Here is a 19,512-nt window from a genome sequence, read left to right on the forward strand (position 1 = left end):
TCAGGAACCAATCAATCAGGAACCAATCAATCTTCACTTTAAAAATACCCGATGACTTGGCCCCCACAGCCGCCTGTGGCAATGAATTCCACAGATTCACCAACTTCTGGCTAAAGAAATTCCTCCTCATTTCCATTCTAAAAGTAGGTCCTTTGATTCTGAGGCTGTGCCCTCTGATCCTAGACTCTCCCACTACCAGGAACATCCTTTCCACGTTCCCTCTATCTATGCCTATCAACCCCACTGGGGCTGCTCACAAGTGTATGGGAAGGGGACTGATGGGAATGCTTCCAAAACCCAGCATAGATCAATGGGCCAAATGGCCTCCGACGTTATAAGAAAAATTATAAGCATGGAACAAAAAAGTGGAGGAGATTACTCCTCAATTTCTTGAGGTTCATTGGAAGCTTTAGTTGAAGTTAGTGTGGACCTTGTAAGGATCTAGAGGGAAGACACAGGTAAGGTTGATGAAACATATAAGGTTATTAAGGAATTGGACACGCTAGAGGCAGGTAACATGTTGCCAATGTTGGGGGAGTCCAGAACCAGGGGCCACAGTTTAAGAATAAGGGGTAAGCCATTTAGAACGGAGACGAGGAAACACTTTTTTACACAAAGAGTTGTGAGTCTGTGGAATTCTCTGCCTCAGAGGGCGGTGGAGGCCAATTCACTGGATGGTTTCAAGAGAGAGTTAAAGATGGTGGAGTCAAGGATAAGGGGAGAAGGCAGGAACGGGGTACTGATTGTGGATGATCTGCCATGATCACAGTGAATGGCGGTGCTGGCTCGAAGGGCCCGAATGGCCCCACTCCTGCACCTATTGTCTATTGTCTATGATCTAAAATGCAAACCCCCCAAAGTCAAAAGTGTCAAAGTCGTGGTCCATGGTTTCACAGTCGAATGGGTTGTAGCCGCCACAATCGGCCTCTTGGCAGCCGTCCGCCGAATGGATGCCGAGCTCCTTGAAGTCCGGCAAGGCGGCGTCGCTGGGCTGGGCGCCGGGCGAGGTCACGGTGTAACCCAGGGTGGGGCCGACGGCCGCTCCCCCCACCAGTAGGCAGGCGGCCCTGACCACCTTGCGGGACGGGGCACCGTGGCGTAGGCAGGCTGCTGACCACCGCGCCTTGCTCCTGCTCGGTCTGGCGGCAGCTGGAAACGGGAGCAAAATGTCACCAAGGTTACTCGCCGCGTCAAATAACATCGTGGACGGCACGGTGGCGCAACGGTAGAGTTACTGCCTTACAGCGCAAGGGACCCGATATGGGTGCTGTCTGTAAGGAGTTTGTACGTTCTCCCCGTGAGTTTTCTCCAGGTGCTCTGGTTTTCTCCCACACTCCAAAGACGTACAGGTTTGTAGGTTAATTTGCTTGGTATAAATGTAAATTGTCCCTAGTATGTGTAGGATAATTTTAATGTGCAGGGATCACTGGTCAGTGTGGACTTGGTGGGCCGAAGGGCCTGTTTCTGCAATGTATCTCTAAGCTAAACATCAACTCAACATGGGTGTGTGGCCAGCTGCATTACGTATAAGGTTAGGATTAGGGCCATTTATTAGGGATGGGATTAAGGTCATCCATTTTGGTTAGGGTTAGGATTAGGTCCATACATTAGAGTTTCAACCCAAATGTATTACTATTAGGGTTCACAAGCATTAGGGTTAGGATTAGGGCCATCCATTAAGTTCCTAAATTCATAAGTGATAGAAGAGTTATTAGGCCATTTGGCCCATCAAGTCTACTCCGCCATTCAATCATGGCTGATTTACCTCTCCCTACTAACGCCATTCTTCTGCCTTCTCCCCATAACCTTTGACACCCATACTAATCAAGAATCTATCTATCTTTGCCTTAAAGTTAGGACCATGCATTAAGGTTAGGATAAGCATTAGGACTATACGTTAGGGTTAGAGCCAAGCATTAGAATTTGTATTAGGGCCATAATTTAGGGTTAGGATTAAGATTAGGGCCATGCATTCGGGCTAAGGTTATGGTTAGACGGTGAATCTGTGGAATTCATTGCCGCAGATGGAGGGGGAGGTCAAGTCATTGGGCATTTTTAAAGTGGAGATCGATAGATTCTTGATAAGTAAGGTTATCAAAGATTACGGGGAGAAGGCAGGAGAATGGGGTTGAGAGGGAAAAATTGATCAGCCATGATTGAATGGTAGAGTAGACTCGAAAGGCTTAGTAGCGTAAATCTGCTCCAGTGTCATATGGTGTTACAGGAGGTAGGCACACATCCCGAAGATTCGTCACCCCTTCAGCAGGTGAGAGAAGGAGAGGGGACAAACTCAAGCTTTACCTTCATGTTGCTGACATGGATTCACAGTTGCCGCACACTCCTTCTCTCTGAAGGACACTCTGCGTTGTTTATCAACATGGATCATGCACGTGGGCACGCTGGGCGTAATGGACTTTGAAAGAAAAGAAAGAGAAGTGAAATGAGCGAGTGGTTAGTATGGCAGAGGAACAACCCTGCAAAGGGTTAAAGAAAGAACTGCAGACGCTGGAAAATCGAAGGTACACAAAAAAGCTGGAGAAACTCAGCGGGTGCAGCGTTTCGGGCCGAAACCCTTCTTCAGACTGACAGTTCTTCAACCCTGCAAAGGGAGCAGGACAACGAGAGGGGAATTCTGCAGTCACATATCCACGAGGATTAGTTTAGTTTAGTTCAGTTTAGAGATACAGCGTAGAAACAGGCCCTTCAGCCCACGAGTCCATGCCGACCAGCAATCCCCAACACACTAACACGAGGGACAACTTCACAGTTTTATCAAACCAATTAACGTACAAGCCTGTGCGTCTTTGGAGTGTGGGAGGAAACCGGAGCACCCGGAGAAAACCCACGTAGGTCACTGGGAGAACGTACAAACTCGGTACAGACAACACTCGATGTCAGGATTGAACATGGGTCTCTGGCGCTGTAAGGCAGCAACTCTACCACTAAGCCCTTTGTGGCCAACATGTTTCCACTTCACATCTCTCAGTAGTTTAGGATGTATCCCACACCGGAGAGGGGATTTGTCTGAAGTAAGTTAAACATTAATTGTTGTAATAACTCAGCAGGCCAAGGTGTAACTTTGGAGAAAGAAAACTGCTTTAGATCCATGACCCTTCATCGGTTTCCAGGTTAAATGAAGATTTCGGACCAGAACTGTTTCTCTCTCCACAGATACTGCCTGGCATGCTGAGTGTTTTAGAAAAGGGCAGTGCTGGCCAATGTTAAAACCATATGGTCTTTGGGTGACCGTTGAAGTTGACTTGGCGTTGATTAGAGTTGAAAGATACAGAGTGGAAACAGGCCCTTCAGCCCATCATGTCCACGGCATGCACCAATCACCCATACACACTAGTTCTATCCCACGTTTGCCCCACTCACCAGGGGCAATTTACAGGGGCCAATTATCCTGCATTCCCGCACGTCTTTGAGACGTGGGAGGAGACCAGAGGACCCGGAGGGAATCCATGTGGTCACAGGGAGAACGTCAAACTCCACACAGACAGCACCTGAAGTCATTATTGAACCCGAGTTCTAAAACTCTGGAGAATACAGTATACTGAACCTCTCCTCATTCAGTAAACTCTATTTCCCTGGAACCCATCCAGTGAATCCGCAATGCACATTCATGGGAATGTGATTTATTTAGTTAAAAAGACCAAAACTGTGCCAAACATTCAAGGTCTCACCAAGACCCTGAACAATAGCAACAAGACTGCCTTACTCCTCCGAAGGGCTTAGTTAAACGAGGCAAGAACTGTGAAATACATTTTAATTTCTATTATCTCAATTTCAAAAGGGAAAAAAGTAATGGAGAAACTGAAGTTATTAAAAAATCAGTTCGATTTTCTTGTTCTTTAAAGGTCTTTTGGACTTAGAGTCATAAGAGTCATACAGCACTGAAAGACCCTTCAGCTCCACTGAGCCAGATCTACTGTGGTCCCACCTGCCTGCTTTTGGCCCCAATCACTCTAAACCATTCCTACCATAAGCCCATCCATCTGTTAGTTGACTACTCCATACCATTGGGCAGCACAGTGGTGCAGCGGTAGAGTTGCTGCCTCACAGCGCCAGAGACCCGGGTTTGATCCTGACTACGTGTGCTGTCTGTGCGGAGTTTGCACGTTCTCCCTGTGGCCGCGTGGGCTCTCTCCAGCTGCTCCAGTTCCCTCCACATCCCAAAGATATGTTGATTTGTAGGTGAATTGAGTTCTGTAAATTGTCCCGAGTGTTTAGGATATGAAAGTGGGATAGCATAGAACGTGGGCATGATGTGATCGATGTTCGTTGTGGACTCGGTGGGCCGAAGGACCTGTTTCCACGTCGTATCTCGAAACTAAACTGAACAAGAAAATGTCACCACCCCCCCCATCCCTCCCCGTCAAAAACTGCATTGTTGAGACCCACTAAATGGACCATCTTACCTCTTTCACTTTCTTAAGCACCTTTATCCATTGACTGCGTTAAAAGAACAGATAAAAGAAAGAGTTAATGCTTAAGAAGGAACTGCAGGTGCTGGAACAATCGAAGGTAGACAAAAATGCTGGAGAAACTCAGCAGGTAGGAAGAGCAGCTATCTCACAGCTCCAGAGATCTGTGGAGCGAAGGAATGTTTTGGGTCGAGAAAGAGTTAATATCGGGGAAATAGTCTGTTTGGTAACAGGCTGGTGAGATTAGTTAGGGGTCATATCCCGAGGAAACATCTCTTTGCAGAGAGGCTGTCCATTGGAAGGTTAGCAAGGCCAACCATCAGATCATTTAGTATTGAATTACCGAATAGTGGAAGGCCTGGATAGAGTGGATGATGAGAGGATGTTTCCACTAGTGGGACAGTTGAGGACCAGAGGCACTGCCTCAGAATAAATGGATGTACCTTTAGTAAAGAGATGAGGAGTATTTTCTTTAATTAGGGGGTAGTGAATCTGTGGAATTTATTGCCACAGATGGCTGTGGAGCCTAATGCCCCTGTCCCACTTAGGAAACCTGAACGGAAACCTCTGGAGACTTTGCGCCCCACCCAAGGTTTCCGTGCGGTTCCCGGAGGTTTTTGTCAGTCTCCCTACTTGCTTCCACTACCTGCAACCTCCGGCAACCACCTGCAACCTCCGGGAACCACACGGAAACCTTGGGTGGGGCGCAAAGTCTCCAGAGGTTTCCGTTCAGGTTTCCTAAGTGGGACAGGGGCATAATAAGTATTCGTTATTTTTAAAGCGGAGATCGACAGATTATTGATTAGTAATGGTGTCAAAGGTTATGGGGAGAAGGCAGGAGTGGGGTTGAGAGGGAAAGATAGATCAGCCATGGTTGAATGATAGTGGACTCAATGGGCCAAACGGCCTAATTCTACTCTGATGACATGTGAACTCATGAACACCCAGGCCCATGCTCTTGGTTTCCATGCCGACCGCAGTGACCAAAATTGGGAAGGGGAAATGGGGCACTTGGAAATCATAATATGGATCATATTCAACAAATCTAGAGTCAAAGAATTAGAAAGGATGGGAACAGGCCCTTCGGCCCACCCTGTCCATGCTGACCCTCAACCAGCTATTGACAGCGGCCAATTAACCCAGCAACCTACATGTCTATGGAAGGTGGGGGGAGATCACAGGGAGAATGTGCAAACTCCACAGAGATAGCACCAAAGGTCAGGATCGAACCCAGGTCACTGGAGCTGTGAGATTGCTGCTCTTCCACCCATGCCACTGTTGGAATGTTTTTTGTGGTTGCCACCGGCAGAATACTTCATGAATATACCTGTTTGTGTGGGCCATTTGAACTTTGAGGAAACCTTTGAAAAGATCATAGAGCCCGATGAATGGAAACAGGCCCTTCGGCCCAGCGTGTCCATACCGACCATCAGATACTCATCTATTCTAATCTCATTTTACACACAAGAAATCGTGAAACAGAATTCAAGATTCGGTGGAGAAAGTAGGAATAATAAGTAAGTAAGTAAGTTTATTGGCCAAGTATTCACATACAAGGAATTTGCCTTGGTGCTCCGCCCACAAGTAACAGCATGACATACAGTGACAGTTACGAATGACTCAGAAAACACTCAACATTAATAATAATAAAAGATTAATGATAAAACAGCATGTGAACCAACAAAATACCAGATCAAAGGGAGGCTACAGATTTTTGACCGTTGAGTAGAGCAACTACTCGTGGATAAAAACTGTTTTGATGTCATCGGGAGAAGCTGATAGATATGTTCATAGGTTCTAGGAACAGGATTAGGCCATTCAGCCCATCAGGTCTACTTGGTTGGTTGGCTTGGGCAAGCGGCCAAAGGGCCTGTTTCCATGCTGACTCTAACCTGAGTTACCCAAGCAGTGCGACTCTGAATGTCAAAGTTCAGGGGTCACGTGGAGCCCCCCCCCCCCGAGAGGTCAGGTAAGATGGCTCCCCTGCGGACGTACCTGGAGTCTTCAGTGTCCGCGGCCAGCAGCAGGAGCAGTTTGCCCTTGCTGAGGACCAGGCCCAAGCAGCAGTCCCTCTCCGCGCCCAGGGGCAGCCGGGGCAAGTCGCTGATCTGGCTGCCCTTCAGGATGGCATGGCAGCTGGTATCCAGCGGCACCTCCGCCTCGGGGAGCGAGTCGTGGTCACGGCAGATGGCCAGGGAGCCCCTCAGCGACAGGAAGAAGAACTTCTCCTTCCATTGCTTGAAGACAAAGCCCCCTGCAAGCAAAAGAAAAACAGAGCCAGGCTTAGAGTTAAACTTAAGACTTTAGAGGTTCAGCGTGGCCCACCGAGGCTGCACTGATCAGTAATCACTGTACACTAGCACTATCCTACACACTAGGGACAATTTACAATTTTTTAACCAAAGCCTACAAACCAGTATGTCTTTGGGGTGTGGGAGGAAACCGGAGCACCCAGAGGAAACCCACGCGGGTCACAGAGAGAACGTACAAACTCCGTACAGACAGCACTCGTAGTTAGGATCGAACCCGGGTCTCTGGCGCTGTGACTCTACCGCTGCACCACCATGCCGTCTCGAACAAAATCCATGCCGAACCTAATCCTAAACATAAACAAAAATAGCAAATGCTGGAAAAAGATAGTGTTCCAGTATTTTCTGTTTATAGTTCAGATTTCTAGAAATAGAATTACATCTCTAATCCTAAACTGACTGCATCCAGCACTAGCGTATGGCAAGGTCGGGGGTCGGTGGTTATTTGGCAGTGAAGCCCTTGTCAATAGTAAGACTGAATCATTAATGTTTTTTTGTTTCTGTTAAACTGGTGGTTAAACTGTAAGGCCATCGCAGTGGCGCAGCGGTAGAGTTGCCAACCTTGTCATCTCTGGGTGTCCGCTCTACCACCCACCTAATGGAGCTCAGGGCCTGGCAGACATTGATGAAGCAACAACAACATAGAAACATAGAAACATAGAAAATAGGTGCAGGAGTAGGCCATTCGGCCCTTCGAGCCTGCACCGCCATTCGATATGATCATGGCTGATCATCCAACTCAGTATCCTGTACCTGCCTTCTCTCCATACCCCCTGATCCCTTTAGCCACAAGGGCCACATCTAACTCCCTCTTAAATATAGCCAATGAACTGTGGCCTCAACTACTTTCTGTGGCAGAGAATTCCACAGATTCACCACTCTCTGTATGAAAAATGTTTTTCCTGGCTGTTCAACACCTGGCTTGAGATCTAACTATTTATTTGGTTTATGTTTGGTTATGTTTCATTCGCAAGGAGAAGAGTTGCTGCCCTACAGCGCCAGAGACCCGGGTTCGATCCTGACCAAAGGTGCTGCCTGTACGGAATTTGGTAGTCTTCTCCCAGAGGTCCCAGGGGGCAAGTCACATCTTGTCAGAGAGCGCTGGCTAAGGTTAGCTCCTTGTCTGAATGTTTAAGAATGTTTCCAGATGCTGGAAAAATCGAAGGTAGACAAAAATGCTGGAGAAACTCAGCGGGTGAGGCAGCATCTATGGAGCGAAGGAATAGGTGACGTTTCGGGTTGAGACCCTTCTTCTGACTGAATGTCATTGTGCCAAATGTCATTATCTCCCTTTAACTCCCCATTGATGGTCCTCAAGCAGAGATTGAAGCCCACTTTGAAGAGCATCCCTCAGAGAAACCCATAGAGGCCACCTCCATCTCTCTCAGGCGTTCTCTCCCAAAAGGTGCTAGGAAGGAACTGCGGATGCTGGTTTAAACCAAAGATGCTGGAGTCACTCAGCGGGACAGGCAGCATCTCTGGAGAGAAGGAATGGGGTCAAACAGAAAACAAATGTTTGGGCCTTGCCCACTGACCCAGACAACCCAACAGGCGTTGTCCCGAGTGTTTCTGAGAATCACGCGCGGACTCTGTGGTTCCCGGAACTCTCCATATCAGCAGCTGGAACATATCCGGGGATGGAGGCGAACATCTGGAAAGTGACATAGGGATCAGGGAAAGTTGGATACCAAAACCAAACAAGACTGGGATGGGCGGCCAAGAACTTGGTCAATGAAGTTTCTGGGCCGGGAGGACCCTGAGAGAGGAGGGAGATGTGGAGGGGGGGGGGGGGGGGGCCGGGCGAGATTTCCAGAGAGAATTGCACACAGCAACTGCTGGTACTGTTTCTGCAGTGGGGAAGGAAGCCCTTCTACAACTAGAGAGCGGTCCTGAACTACTATCTACGTATCTCTTTATTGGCTTTATCTTACACTAAACATTATTCACGTTATTCCCTATATCATGTACCTGTACTCTGTGGATGGCTCGATTGTAATCATGTATTGTCTTTCCTCTGACTGGTTAGCAGCGGACTAGTGTGAACTCCATCATCAAGTTCACTGACGACACCACTGTTGTGCGACGTATCACTGATGGGGATGAGTCCGAGTATAGAAGAGAGATCGAGCAACTGTCCATATGGTGCCAGCACAATAACCTGGCCCTCAACACCAGCAAAACCAAGGAACTGATTGTGGACTTTGGAAGGAGCAGGATGGGGAACCACAGTCCTGTTTATATCAACGGGTCGATGGTTGAAAGGGTCAAGAGCTTCAAATTCCTGGGCGTGCACATCTCTGAAGATCTTTCCTGGTCCGAGAACACTGATGCAATTATCAAGAAAGCTCATCAGCGCCTCTACTTCCTGAGAAGATTATGGAGAGTCGGTTTGTCAAGGAGGACTCTCTCTAACTTCTACAGGTGCACAGTAGAGAGCAGACTGACCGGTTGCATCGTGGCTTGGTTCGGCAACTTGAGCGCCCTGGAGAGGAAGAGACTACAAAAAGTAGTAAACACTGCCCAGTCCATCATCGGCTCTGACCTTCCTTCCATCGAGGGGATTTATCGCAGTCGCTGCCTCAAAAAGGCTGGCAGTGTCATCAAAGACCCACACCATCCTGGCCACACACTCATCTCCCTGCTACCTTCAGGTAGAAGGTACAGGAGCCTGAAGACTGCAACGACCAGGTCCAGGAATAGCTACTTCCCCACAGCCATCAGGCTATTAAACCTGGCTCGGACAAAACTCTGAACATTAATAACCCATTATCTATTATTTGCACTTTATCAGTTTATTTATTCATGTGTTTTGTAGTCAATGCCTACTATGTTTTGTTGTGCTGAAGCAAAGCAAGAATTTCATTGTCCTATCAGGGACACATGACAATAAACTCACTTGAACTTGAACTTGAACTTAGAGCGCAACAAAAGCTTTTCACTGTACCCCCGTACAATAAACTACACTCAGACACAAACCCAAGAGATCTGACCACAGCATAAACAACACAAATGACACAAAGACAACTTAAACCCTTTGCTGTTGTTAACTTTGGCTCCTCATCTTTAGGCCACATTGCCTTTGTCCCACTGGTAGAGATGAACCCTTGCTTCACCAACAGCTGGAATGTATCCTGAGCAAACAACATCTGGATGGTGACAGGGACATAGGGGAAAGTTGGATACCAAGCCAAGCGACGGGATGAGGAAACATAACATCAGTTTAATTATGAAATCTCCATTCTCCCTCTCACACGATGTACAAAAGGAGATCAATGGGATTGCTTACATGGTTTCCAAATAAACATTGATAAACAGTTTGATCAATGTGAAGTTTTGCAATGGTTCAAAGGGGCTTCATTGTTATGTGTGCAGAGAGCAGTGAAATTAATTTTGCACAGATCACATATGCACGAGTCGTCATATTTTGTCTGACATTCGGGCTGTCCGAGTCTCAGCAATTTGTGACCTTTTGTGTAAACCAGCATCTGCGATTCCACGTCGATACTGTTCCTGCCATTTACGGCCTCCAACCAACAATGTGCTGGGATTCATTTTACTTTTTATTGGGATGAACTCCCCTGCTGAGGTTCGAAGCCACTCCTCATCTACCCTCTGTTGAGATTTAGTCAGCTTTGTCATGTATAATTCTAGGGGTGGCACAGTAGCGTAGAGGTAGTGTTGCTGCCTTACAGCGCCAGAGACAATAGACAATAGACAATAGGTGCAGGAGTAGGCCATTCAGCCCTTCGAGCCAGCACCGCCATTCAATGTGATCATGGCTGATCATCCTGCCTTCTCCCCATATCCCATGACTCCGCTATCTTTAAGAGCCCTATCTAGCTCTCTCTTGAAAGTATCCAGAGAACCGGCCTCCACCGCCCTCTGAGGCAGAGAATTCCACAGACTCACCACTCTCTGTGAGAAAAAGTGTTTCCTCATCTCCGTTCTAAATGGCTTACTCCTTATTCTTAGACCTGGGTTTGATCCTGACTGCGGGTGCTGTCTGTACGGAGTTTACACGTTCTTCCTGAGACACAATAGACAATAGACAACAGGTGCAGCAGTAGGTCATTCGGCCCTTCGAGCCAGCACTACCATTCAATGTGATTGTAAATTGTCCCTAGTGTGTGTAGGATAGTGCTAGTGTACAGGGATTGGTGGTTGGCGCGGACGCGGTGGGCCGAATGGGGCTATTTCCGCACTGTATCTCTAAATTTGGGGTTCAAAAAGAGCAGCGTTCAAAGCCCAGTTGCTCTCACCCAGTGTGGACCCCACTCAGCTTGGTGTTTTCACTGAAGATAGACACAAAAAGCTGGAGTAACTCAGTGAGCCAGGTAGCATCTGTGGAGAAAAGGATTATGTGCTGTTTTCACCACTGCTTTCTATGCACATGCTGCCATCATGTTTGATGGATGGAGCCTCTTGGCAGCCTGCACTACTGACAGTTGCAGTTTTGCCAGCCAAGTCAAACGCCAGGCTGCATGTGATCGCCAACTAGGCCTGGGGTTACACACAAACCAATCCCGCAGAGAGCGGTGAGGAAGTCATGTGTTCCTCTGCCTGGATGAGTCTTGCAATGCATCAATATACACTGTATCTCCTGCTTGGTTGAACATTCTCAGAGGATTTATAGAAGGGCTGTATTGGAGTGAGGCCCAGTCATCGCAATGAGAAAGGGAGAGGTGAGGAGGGGTGCAAGATTATTTTATTTTAACATTTTAGAGGCCCTATAGCACACCGAGTCCACGCCGACCACCGCCCACCTGTACTCGATACGATACGATACAATTTATTTGTCATTTGGACCCCTTGAGATCCAAACGAAATGACGTTTCTGCAGCCATACATTACAAACAAATAGACCCAAGACACAATATAATTTACATAAACATCCATCACATTGCTGTGATGGAAGGCCAAAAAACTTCTCTCTCCACTGCACTCTCCCCCCCGATGTCAGAGTCAAAGTCAAAGCCCCCAGCGGGCGATGGCGAATTGTCCCGTGGCCATTAAAGCCACGCCGGGTGATGCAAGGTCGCACACCGGGTTCTTGATGTTAGAGCCCCCGGCGTGCGCTCGCAGAGTCCTGCGGCCATTCCAAGCCGCGCGGGGTGATGATGTTATGCCCCGCTCCAGGAGCTCTTCAACCCCGCAACTCGGGCGGGAGAAGTCGCCGTTGCGGGAGCCCTGAAAAGCGGTCTCCCTCCAGGGACCCGCGGGCTCCCGGTGCCGCCGTCCGCCAGACCCGCAGTTGCAGCCTCCGAATCTCCGGAGGTCGGGCCGCAGCAGCGTCCACCACGGCTCCACCCGCTCTGGACTCGGCCAGCTCCGCGACGGTGAGGTGAGTTGTCAGCACCAGAGCCCCCGGTCTTCCTGTTGGAGGCCGCTCCTCGTTGCAGCCCCAACGACAACGGAGACCCGACAAAGAAAAGGTCGGGTCTCCCGTGCAGGGAGAGATTTAAAAGTTACCCCCTCCCCCCCCACCCCCCCACACACATACCCCAACAAAAAAATAACAAAACTACATAAAAACATAGACATAAAATAATAAAAACGCAGACGGACTGCAGAGGCCGCTGCTGACGAGAGTCGCGCCGCCCACCGTGAAGCACCGTGAACACTCCAGTTCTATCCTACACACTACAAGGATACAAAGGATATTTATTATCACATCCACCAAATGGTGTAGTGAAATTTGACTTGCCAATGCAGCACACTAATAAAGATAAGACACAACATTAAAGAATTTAACAACATAAAAACATCCCCCCACAATGGTTCCCCCTGTGTAGGAAGGCAGCAAAGTCTAGTCCCATCCCCTGTTCACCCATAGTCGGGCCTATTGTGGCCTCCGCAGCCAGTCCGATGTTTTCAGGCCCTCTTGCCGGGAAGCTGGAACTCCGGTGTCGGGTGAACACTCCTCAGCGGCTTGGAAATGTCTGGAGCGGCCGCTCCCTCCCCGGAGACCGCGGCCACTAGGGGAAATTTACAGTACAAGAAGAAACAAGATACATTTATTTGTCACATGTGCCAGTTGGTACAGTGTGGTCACCGTACAGCCATACGCCTGTTGAGGGTTTAGTTTGTAGTGGGTTTTTAAATGTGTATGTGTGGGGGGTGGGGGAATCTTTTAAATCTCTTCCCTGCATGGAGACCCGACCTTTTCCCTGTCGGGTCTCCGTTGCCGTTGGGGCCTAGCGCCGTGGAGCGGCCTCGAACCGGAGCGACCTGGGGGTTGAAGTCACGGAGCCTGTGGAGCTGGGGAGCTGCGGAGCTGCGGAGCTGCAGTCCTACGGACCTACCTCCGTAGAGCTAGCCAGCTTCGGAGCGTGGAGAGCTGCGGCGGCGAGCTGCTGCGACCCGACTCCGGTGGATGGTGACACCGGGAGCTCGCGGGTCCCCGGTGGGAGACTGCTTTGCGGGGCACCGGCAACGGCGACTTCTCCCGCCCGAATTGCGGGGTTGAGAGTGACCTGGAGGGGGGGCCTTACAACGCCCGGCGCGGCTGTAATTTGCAGCGGACTTGCTAGCGCCCGCCGGGGGCTCCAACATCAAGACCCGGGGCAGGGCCGTACATCGCCCGGCGTGGCTTTGAGTGGCCGCAGACTTGCTAGCGCCCGCCGGGGGCTTTGACCTCGACTTCGGGAGAGGAATGGAGAGCAGGGGAGAGACAAGTTTTGCCTTCCATCACAGTGAGGAGGAGACTCACTGTGATGGATATTTATGTGAATTGAATTGTGTTGGTGTGTGTCTTGGTTCTTTTTTTGTATGGCTGCAGAAACCAAATTTCGTTTGAACCTCATGTGAGGTTCAAATGACAAATAAAAGGTATTGTATTGTATTGTATTGTATTGTACAAATTAAAAAAAGAACACAACACACGATAGAGTCCAACATAAAACGTCCCCACACAGCAGAATCAAAGTTTCCCACTGTGAGGGAAGGCACCAAAGTTCAATCCTCTTCCTCTGATGTTCTTGATGTTCACCCATGGTCGGGGCCTCCCGAATCCTCCGCAGTCGCCGCTACGGGGGGGGGGGGGGCACGCCGCTCAGGCCCGCTAGCCGGGGAGATGGAACTCCGACGTCGGAACGGAAGGCAACCGTAGCGGCTTGGACCTCCGAATCGGCCACTTCCTGCTGGGGTCCGTGGCTCCCAAAGTCCACAGGCGGAGATTCACGCTGGCGGCCCTCGGCAAAGGGATCCCAGGACTCCCAGTAGCCAATTAACTGCTGTTGTCTTCTATGCACAGGCTGCTGTCATGGTCAAAGGGTGGAATTCCTTGGCGGGTTACACCAAGGATCTTTGGGTTACACTATTGAGGATGTAAGCCAAGTGTTGCCAGCCAAACTCTAGTTCACTTGCCACAAACCATCCACCAACTTGGGTTGTACAAAGTAGGGAACGCAGAGAAGCAACTCACAATCGCACAGCAAGATTGTGGAAGAACCCCACACACAGAATATAATACTTGGCTACTCAGGATATGAAGGCAGCAGCAAGAGTATTGTTTCTGGATAAGAATCCCATTATCCTAATTGGACAAATCTCTGCCGTTCCCAATCTCCCGCACGCAATAATCCCAGTGATGAAACCTGCCCCTTCTTTCCCATTATCAGAAATGCAAACTAATAGCATTGTAGCTCAGTAGTGCATGGCCAGAGGGAGTCTGGGCAGATTAAAAAGTGATTAAATGATGTATTACAGGGCATCAATGCTTGTGCGGATAAAGAAACAATCAGCGGTGTTAATCCTTAAAGCGTTCAGAGGCTTTGGCAGGCTGGAACTTGTCCGGGAGATGGTGCAATATTTGATTGCAAGCATTTAATCTGAAGCAGACTTCAACTCCAGCCCTGTTTCTGCTACCCCTTGCTCTCTCCCTTGTTTTGGAACTATGCTTACACGCAAGGCATTAGGCACCTCGATCCCCTTGCAGAGGCACATACAGTAATAATAATAATAATAAATTTTATTTAATGGGCGCCTTTCAGACATCTCAAGGACACCTTACATAGTAATCGGAATAACATATAATCGGAATATAACAAGCAACGCCGATCACCATTAAGGGCACTGAGGTGGAGGTGGTTGCTAATCACAGGTACCTTGGGGTGCAGCTTGACAGTGAGCTGAACTGGAAGTGTCATATGGAGGCGGTGTACAGGAGGGGACAAAGCCGACTGTATTTTTTAAGGAGGCTGAGGTCTTTTAATATCTGCCAACCCCTACTGTGCAGTGTCTACCATTCAGTGGTGGCCAGTGCTCTGTTCTTTGCTGTGGCCTGTTGGGGAGATGGCGCCCGTATAGCGGATAAAAACAGATTGGACAAACTAATCAGGAAGGCCGGCTCAGTGGTCGGGGCTGAGCAACGAACGGTCCAGCAGGTGGCAGAGGCCAGAACTCTAAATAAACTAGGTTCCATAATGACAAACCCCACTCACCCACTCCATGCCCTGAAGGTGATCAAGAGCAGCATCTTCAGCCAGAGGCTGATTGCACCAATGTGCAAAACGGAGAGATACAGGAAGTCCTGTTTACCAGCTGCTATAAGACTTTATAATGAGCATAAATAACTGCACTTTTTTAAAATTAATTGTATTTTAACCTGTATTTTAACGTATTTTAACTTGTTATGTATGAAAGCGTGGTGTTATGTTTGTCTTGAAGCTGTCGTGGCACTGTAATTTCCTGAAAAGGATTATTAAAGGAATAATCTAATCTAATCTAATAAAGACATCACAGAGACACAAATTAAAAACAGAATTCAATCCAAAAACAGAAAATCAAGAACACAGTGTGAAGAGAGAGCAGCGGCAGCCAAAGCGCGCCAGCGTCCACTCTCTCTTCACGGCAGCCATCTTGGACACAGACCTACAGGACTACAATTAGACAAAAAAATCATCCCCCCACAGTGGATACCACTGTGGAGGAAGGCACAATCTCCAGTCCCCAGTGTGTGTATGTTTAACATTTCTCAGTGGTTGAGATGAAATTGCCCAGGTCGCAATAAGAATATGTTTCAGAAGGAACTGCAGATGCTGCAAAATCGAAGGTACACAAAAATGCTGGAGAAACTCAGCGGGTGCAGCAGCATCTATGGAGAGAAGGAATGGGTGACCTACTCACGAGAGATGCTGCCTGTCCTGCTGAGCTACTCCAGCTTTTTGTGTCTAAACTATCTAAGCTAAACAATAACTTACAACAGATACCATATCCCACACCTTGCCAAGTAACAAGACCCCTTATATCTGACAGCCCCAAATATATAAATGCAATTAAAAAATAAATAATGTCCATCCATTTGGGATCGGGGATGGTACACAAGGTAGCAGAATCAAGGTCATAAGACATGTCCCCTGCAATAATTAACAAAGGACATGAAAACTAACAGGAGATATGGACACATGCCTCCATCTGCTCCACACCTGAATGATCCCTTTAATTGCTGGCAAATTGAAATCCATGTACACACCTTGTGACTAATTTACAAATTGTTATGACATTCAAGTGAAAATACTCACATTTATAAGAAGGTAGATTTTGCAACCACTTTTTCACACAAAGGGTGGTGGGTGTATGGAACTAGCTGCCAGAGGAGGTAGTTGAGGCTGGGACTATCCCAACATTTAAGAAACAGTTAGACAGGTACATGGATAGGACAGGTTTGGAGGGATATGGACTGCACATGTTCCCGATGTTGGGGGAGCCCAGAACCAGGGGCCACACAGTTTAAGAATAAGGGGTAAGGCATTTAGAACGGAGACAAGGAAACACTTTTTCTCACAGAGAGTTGTGAGTCTGTGGAATTCTCTGCCTCAGAGGGTGGTGGAGGCTGGTTCTCTGGACACCTTCAAGGGATAGCTAGATAGGCTCTTAACGATAGCGGAGTCAGGGGGTATGGGGAGAAGGGATAGCTAGATAGGTGGTGGAGGCAGGTTCTCTGGATGCTTTCAAGAGAGAGCTAGATAAGGCTCTTAAAAATAGCGGAGTCAGGGGATATGAGGAGAAGGCAGGAACGGGGTACTGATTATGGATGATCAGCCATGATCACATTGAATGGGGTGCTGGCTCGAAGGGCCGAATGGCCTACTCCTGCACCTATTGTTCATTGTCTATAGAACTGAGATGAGGAAACACTTTTTCACCCAGAGAGTTGTGAGTCTGTGGAATTCTCTGCCTCAGAGGGCGGTGGAGGCAGGTTCTCTGGATGCTTTCAAGAGAGAGCTAGATAGGGCTCTTAAAGATAGCGGAGTCAGGGGATATGGGGAGGAGGCAGGAACGGGGTACTGATTGGGGATGATCAGCCATGATCACATTGAATGGCGGTGCTGGCTCGAAGGGCCAAATGGCCTCCTCCTGCACATATTGTCTATTGTCTATAACGCTGGCAGGTGGGACTACTATAGCTGGGGCATGTTGGCTGGCGTGGGCAAGTTGGGCCGAAGGGCCTGTTTCCACACTGTGTCACTCTATAACTCAGGATATTTTTTGGTGGTGTTTAAAATGCGGCAGGCAACATATGCAGCGAAATCTACCCTGAACGGGTTCAGTTTAGCACAAGGGAGAAATTCCGACGCAGAGTGAAAACAAGTTATTCTGGAAGATGCTGTTTAATTCACTGGCCACTTCTCTCACCGGGTTCAGGCATCTTGAAGTCTCTGAACTTGAATGTAACTGCGATTAGGACTCCCCCCTCCCTATCTGGGGCGGGTTGCACACCATGCAAGTCTCTCTGCCATTCCACCCACACTCATCAAACGTTGCAAATCCTCACCGTATTTCTTCAGGTATCCCTGATGAATTCCCCGGGCGCTCATCGCCGGGAGCGCAGCCCGTCTCTGCCAGAGCCGCAGCTACAGCTAACATGCATTGACAGACATCATCGTTAGACGGAGAGGAGGGGAGGGCAAGGGGGTGAGCTACCCTATGCAAGAGGCGCTGGGACCGCCCAGGCTTCTGATCACTGGGCGAGGAGTTCACACACAGATGGGAGAGCTAGCTGCTGCCTGCCATCCTTCTCTCCAGAGATGCTGCCTGCCCAGCTGAGTTACTCCAGCATGTTGCGTGTGCCTTCCATGCAAACCAGCACCCCTTCCAACGCAGGTGAGAGTGGCTGGTTCACCGTCCCCCTCTCTGCACAGAACCCCCGTGGGCTGGTCCCCAGAATTATGGTGGGACACCCCTAAACCATCGTCTTTAGCAGGAGGATTGCTCGGTTGAAGAAGCTGTGGTTGAGGATGAAAAATAAACAACTTTCCTTCTGAGGATCCCTGGATCTCTTATTCAAGGGATTAGGAGAATCACAGATTGTCCTGAAAACAGATAGAGATGGGATGTGGAATCAACATTCAAGAGAGTTTATTGTCATGTGTCCCAGATAGGACAATTAAATTCTTGCTATGCTTCAGCACAACAGAATATAGTAGACATAAATAAATACAGAACAGATCAGTGAGTCCATATACCATTGAATATATATTTACACACACACATAAATAAATAAACAGATAAAGTGCATTGGGCTATTAATGTTCAGAGTTTGTTTGAAGTTGTGTTTAATAGCCTGATGGCTGTGGGGAAGAAACTATTCCTGAATCTGGATGTTGCAGATTTCAGGCTCCTGTACCTTCTACCTGAAGGCAGTGGGGAGATGAGTGTGTGGCCAGGATGGTGTGGGTCCTTGATGATGCTGGCAGCCTTTTTTAGGCAGCGACTGCGATAGATCTCCTCGATGGTAGGGAGGTCAGAGCCGATAATGGACTGGGCAGTGTTTACAACTTTTTGTAGTCTTTTCCGCTCCTGGGCGCTCAAGTTGCCGAACCAAGCCACGATGCAACCGGTCAGCATGCTCTCTACTGTGCACCTGTAGAAGTTCGAGAGAGTCCTCCTTGACATACCGACTCTCCGTAATCTTCTCAGGAAGTAGAGGCGCTGATGTGCTGGAGTAACTCAGGAGGTCGGCCAGCATTTCTGGAGAACATGGAGAGGTGACTTAGAAAGAAAGAACTGCGGATGCTGGTTTATACGAAAGAATGACACAAAACGCTGGAGTAACTCAGTGGGTCAGGCAGCATCTCTGGAGAGAAGGAATGGGTGACGTTTCGGGTCCCTGGTGAGGTAGGCAGCTTTGTTGGGGGGAGGGATGAAGCTTCTGATTGTTGTAACTGCGAGATTATATGGATCCGGGATGCAAACAGAATGTCTGAACACTGGGGGAAGGCAGGTGTCTGGAGTTAGCTGAGCCGTGATCTCATTGACATAACTGGCCCGAGGGGCTTGTAGCATTTGTTATACATCTGTGTCTCCTTGTTCGTTCTCCTCGGGGGACATGACAAGGTACATGTTGAGATGGTTTTACAGGTGGGCGAGTCTCGAACGAGGGGATATAGTTACAGGGTAAGGGGCCGCTCCGAGCTGCGGAGGAACTTTTTTCTCACACAGCATGTCATTGGAATTCTCTACCCTTGAGATTTGTGGGGGTTGGATCATTCATTAGAAGCATCCAAACTGGAGAGAGGTACATTTTGGGAAGATCGAGGGGAAATTGTAGGCAGTTGGGAACTGGGGAGAGGAGGAGGTGAGACCTGGGGTAGATCAGCCATGATCATATTCAATGGTGGGGCAGGTTGGTGGGACCAGGTGAACTACTCCTTGGTTTCAAGTTCAAGTTCAAGTGAGTTTATTGTCATGTGTCCCTGATAGGACAATGAAATTCTTGCTTTGCTTCAGCACAACAGAACATAGTAGGCATAGATGGTACACAAAATTGCTGGAGG

The 19,512-nt window shown here is 48.6% G+C and overlaps 1 protein-coding gene across 1 annotated transcript; it reads right to left on the minus strand.

Moving 5' to 3' along the window:
* Window positions 1–828: 828 nt before the first annotated feature.
* LOC116967735 lies at window positions 829–17,668 on the minus strand. Its single transcript, XM_033014343.1, has 5 exons — window positions 17,511–17,668; window positions 6,423–6,681; window positions 4,422–4,455; window positions 2,302–2,413; window positions 829–1,149 (listed from the first exon to the last, which is right to left on the minus strand). The coding sequence occupies exons 1-5, from the start codon at window positions 17,551–17,553 to the stop codon at window positions 839–841; spliced, it is 759 nt and encodes a 252-aa protein (XP_032870234.1). The 5' UTR covers window positions 17,554–17,668; the 3' UTR covers window positions 829–838.
* Window positions 17,669–19,512: the final 1,844 nt, after the last annotated feature.

The sequence above is a fragment of the Amblyraja radiata genome, chromosome 41 (genome assembly GCF_010909765.2).
Source record: "Amblyraja radiata isolate CabotCenter1 chromosome 41, sAmbRad1.1.pri, whole genome shotgun sequence".
NCBI classification, from domain to species: domain Eukaryota; kingdom Metazoa; phylum Chordata; class Chondrichthyes; order Rajiformes; family Rajidae; genus Amblyraja; species Amblyraja radiata.

Coding starts and splice junctions, on each gene's coding strand:
- LOC116967735 (XM_033014343.1), bottom strand. CDS start 17,553: ATGAGCGCCCGGGGAATTCATCAGGGATACCTGAAGAAATACG. Junction 6,682..17,510: donor GGGATACCTGAAGAAATACG/GTGAGGATTTGC, acceptor TTTTGCTTGCAG/GGGGCTTTGTCTTCAAGCAA. Junction 4,456..6,422: donor GCGGACACTGAAGACTCCAG/GTACGTCCGCAG, acceptor CTTTTAACGCAG/TCAATGGATAAAGGTGCTTA.